This window comes from Humulus lupulus, chromosome 2, assembly GCF_963169125.1.
Source record: "Humulus lupulus chromosome 2, drHumLupu1.1, whole genome shotgun sequence".
Taxonomy (NCBI): Eukaryota; Viridiplantae; Streptophyta; class Magnoliopsida; order Rosales; family Cannabaceae; genus Humulus; species Humulus lupulus.
The window spans coordinates 203,369,255-203,373,610 of record NC_084794.1 but is presented as its reverse complement, the minus strand read 5'-3'; the positions used below and the strand labels follow the sequence as shown (position 1 = coordinate 203,373,610).

The following is a 4,356-nucleotide window of genomic DNA, read 5'->3' as shown; positions in this document are numbered from 1 at the left end:
TAAAGCTCATTGTATTCATACTCAATGGTTTTAATGGTAAATTAATCTCCACCAATAAATACATGATCGTTAAATTTAGCCAAAGTCAATCTAGGGGCATAAAATATGGTTTAAAGGCAAAAAAAAAATATTGTAAATAGGATTTTGTTTGTAACCTAAACCAGCAGACAACTAATATTTAAAATGTTATAAGAATGCCTAAGCTTAAAAGGGTGGTGTGAACGGGCTAAGACAGATAAGGGACAATTTTGCCGTGCAATAATGAGTTGTCATCTACTTTGTCAAGCAAAATACCGTGAAGTTATGACAAAAGAGAATATAAAGTATATTCAAAATGATCTTAATTTCTGAGCAAAGCTCATAGCAAACTGTTTTTTTTTTACTGATGATTGATTCCCTTCTCCTTTCGCCAATTTCACTAACAAATCTCTCACTTTTGTGGGCCACAAAAAGAGCTTATGAAATTGATTGCCTTGAGAGGTTGATTGAACAGAACCAAAACTAATACGAACCACTCAAAATTATATTCTACTCTTTTAAACAGCTTTATGTGAAATTATGACATACCCATAAATGCTACGTTTTCACCCTAATCTCCTCAATTTGAAAAAAGATAAAGAAAAAAAAAAGTAACTCTCCTTAATATCTAAATCTCTCAAAAGAGGGAAAAACAAAAAGCAAAACAAGCCTTTGTTAAAAGTCATTGCTTGAATGCACTCCAACTTAGGTCATGCCAAGCCAAGACCAAGACACAATTACTGATTGCTTCACATGTCTACGATTGTGGTGGCTCCCTTCTCTAATGATTCAAACCCCACAATGGCCCCCTAGAGAGAGAGAGAGTGTCTTCCCTGTTGAGGATAAATACGAGGGGAAAAAAATTATTTTGTTTTTATTTAAATTTATTTTCAAAAAGTTTATTGGGCAATGGACAAATGTGTATTGTCAGTCATGGAAAATATTTCTACTTGGTGGTGGGTGGTAAAAGGGTTCTCTTGGATCCTCGTGTTACTGGAAAAAAGGTTGTTCTAAGACCCAAGTTAAATATATATATATATATATATTTTTTCTTTACCTATTTTGTGATTCTTTTGACCGTTCTTAATTTTCTCTGGTAAGTTTGACTCTTTCAAATTTTTACATGATCCCTTCCCTTTGGCTAACCAAAGCTTTAAGCTTTCCTTTATTTCATCTCAAAGTCATGATATAATTACACAATCTTTCTCTTATTACGTTACTTTCTCATTAAGTGAAAAATAACTACTTTAACCCATAATTACATTCAAGGAAATACACCTAAGAATAATATAGTAATAGTAGTTAAAACAAAAATATATAATATCTTTTAACTAAAACTAACAAAATTTATATATATTTATAGTTATATAAACTTACTCTAACACACATTGGGACCAAATCCCACAAACCCATTAGCTCCATCAAAGGAAATTTGGATGCCCTCTTGTTGAATATTCCCTATAATGGATAGTTCAGCAGCTGTTGGAGCAAATGCAAAACAGAAAGTGCCCACGTCATCCACTGGGATCAAAAAATTCCTAGCTGGCAGGGTCAGGATGGGCCCACTTGATAAGTAAAATGATATGGTGGGTACCCGAACCGAAACAAACCCATACAAGTCATAACACGTGTCAAAAATGGATACACCCGACGCCCGTGGGAGGTTGCCGGTTTGTTGAATAAAAGAGTTGCGAAACGCCTCATACGCCGCCGTCGGAAACCTCGTCACGGCGGTTCCGGTGTCCATCACAACCCCACCCGTACCCATGTCCGTCAACCTGAAAGTATCCTCCGAAATGGGTATTCGGACCCCTCCCACCCCGAGACCCACAAGCCCTATGTAGTAGAAACTCGTGGCACGTGGGTTCCGAACCAAGGGTACCCATGCTGCGCCCACGGGCAGTGCTCCACGCCCGAACTCCAGTGACCCCGACGAGTCGGTGCCCCGACTCGCCAAACAGTAACTGAACGCTCCGCCAGTCTGTCCACCTAGCTGGCCCACAAACGACATGGACCCACCACCAAGCCCCAAAAGACCAGCAGCCCCCACAAACATGCCCCGGTTCATATGCCCGCACCCGATTGCCACATTCTTAATCACGGCTCGACCCAAAGTGAGAGTCTCGATGGCCAGAGTCCCTTTGGTGTAGGACCCATCACCGTACGAAACCTCATACCGGCACCGACCCGCTTGGCACTTGGCGTTGTCGAGGCGATCGCATACGGCGGAGCTGCACGAGACCCCTGTGTAGGAAGCGGAGTATGCCGGGTCGAATACTGGGTCGGTTTGGTGGTAACACTGGTTACACGGCTGGCATTGGACCCACACAATATCGCTCCCGGAGTCAATCACCACGTATTGGCTCCTGGCCGGTGACCCAACTCCGATCCGAAGGAAGTACTCTCCGCTCCCTTGGTTCATGCCCGACACCACCTCCGACCCAAAATCCTCCACGTCGTATATCGGGTCGGATCCTTTACCATCAGCAGCTGTTGTAGTACTAGTATTGGTTAGCCGGCTGAGGAGGGTGGCTACCCTTTGAGCGTCTCTCTTCATGCGTTGATGGAAAAGGTGGTTATGATGACCACGAATTGGCCGATTGTGATTATCATTTTCATTCACGGAAGATGTTAACGAGACGAGCTTATCTCTATGGATAAGCTTAAGCTTCCATTTTCCTCTGCCGGTTTCGGCATGAAGCGCTTCGTATTCGTACTCGGATACGTTGGTTTTGGCGGCGGAAGGAGAGGTGAGGTTATAAGACCTTAGCTCGGAGATGGTCTGTTTGACGTCTAAGTGTTGGAAATCGGGATAAGAAGAAGAGGTGGTGGTGGCGGTGGCGGTGGCGATGGTGGTAGTAGAGTGGAGGAGAAGAAGAGCTAGTAGTACAGGTGCCATGAAAATAGTTTGTAAGGTTAGTGTCATTGTGGGCATCTTGGGGTTTGGTTGGGTTTGGTTTGGTCTTTTCTTTGTATTTAGTATTTGGCTTTGATTTTTTTGTTCGGTTATGAGAGTAGGAGGGGTGGTGGAATGGGGGATTTAAGCGGCGTGGTTTTGGGATGGAAAAATAAAATAGAAGTAAAGAGGGTTTTTGGAATAATAATTGAGAGAGAGGAGAGATGATATAGGGGGTTCCGCTTCTGTTTAGGTTTTTGTTTTCTAGTTTTTGGATTGATTAAGAATTTGTGTGTTTGTGTTGGGACTGTGACTATCTTCTCTGCTTGCCCAGTTCAATTTTGTACATTTTCTTCTATACATGTATTTAATATATTTTTATTTATATCCTTTTCCTACTACTCTCTTTTTACTTAGTTTGAGTTGAGTACGTTGTGATATTTGTATTCTACACCAAAATAATACGTTGGACGTATCCGTGCCTTCAAGATACGAATAGCCTTCAGGAAAGAAAAAAAAAACAGAGTAGCCCATATATATTTATTTTTATTTTTGAGGCTTGTTGAAATTATAATCTATTTATTTGTTTTGTTGATGACTTATTTTCAAAGAAATTTCAAATAGTTTATTGTGGTCAAATTAGAGTTAAAATATTAAATTGTATGTGTGTCTAATTTTTTTTAGAATTTTTTTAAAATATATTTTTTTTGTATTTTTTAACTTTTTTACAATCTCTGATTTTTAAAAGAAAAAAATACTATCTTTAAGTTTTCATAAAATACAATTTTTAAAGTTTTATATTTACAAAAATAGGATATTAATGAAATAACTAAAAAATAACAATAAGACAACAATTAAACATTATACCACTGCATACTAACATGTTTTTTTAAAAATAAAAATATATCTGGAAACAATTAAATAACAAATAGACATCAATACAACAACAAAACAACCATATATAAACTTAAACAACTAAAAGTCAATATGAAAACAACTATATATAAAATCTAAACAACACAAAAATAACAACCACACAACAACACAGTGCAACCCATTACATTTTAAAAAAGCAACACACTGCAGCATAATATCAAAAAAGTAACTTAAATGCAACACGATAACAACCTCACAATAATACAATATGTTATCCAGATTTCCGGATAGCGTTTAGATTGATGACTTCGGGGAAGCAGAATTATCGATGTCTTTTACGGTAGGTGACCAGAGCTCGCGGATGGACAGAAAGGCTTCGCCTCCCCTGTTTGATATCCGGATTACTCTTCCAAGCAAGCGCAACACGGAAACTCGTTGACTCTCCCGGACTCCCGAAGGATACCCCTCGGGGAGGCCCCTTCCAGGAGAGGCCCTTCAAGTGGTCTCCGCGGAAATAGTTCCGTGCCTCGCACAGAACAAAACCGAACTGTCGGGTCCGGGAGAAG

General features: G+C 39.6%; 1 protein-coding gene across 1 annotated transcript; it reads right to left on the bottom strand.

Annotated features, from left to right (window-relative positions):
* Window positions 1-1,259: 1,259 nt before the first annotated feature.
* LOC133818896 (protein ASPARTIC PROTEASE IN GUARD CELL 2) lies at window positions 1,260-3,277 on the bottom strand. The gene has a single exon (XM_062251999.1). The coding sequence runs from the start codon at window positions 2,951-2,953 to the stop codon at window positions 1,397-1,399; it is 1,557 nt and encodes a 518-aa protein (XP_062107983.1). The 5' UTR covers window positions 2,954-3,277; the 3' UTR covers window positions 1,260-1,396.
* Between the last annotated feature and the right edge of the window lie 1,079 nt (window positions 3,278-4,356).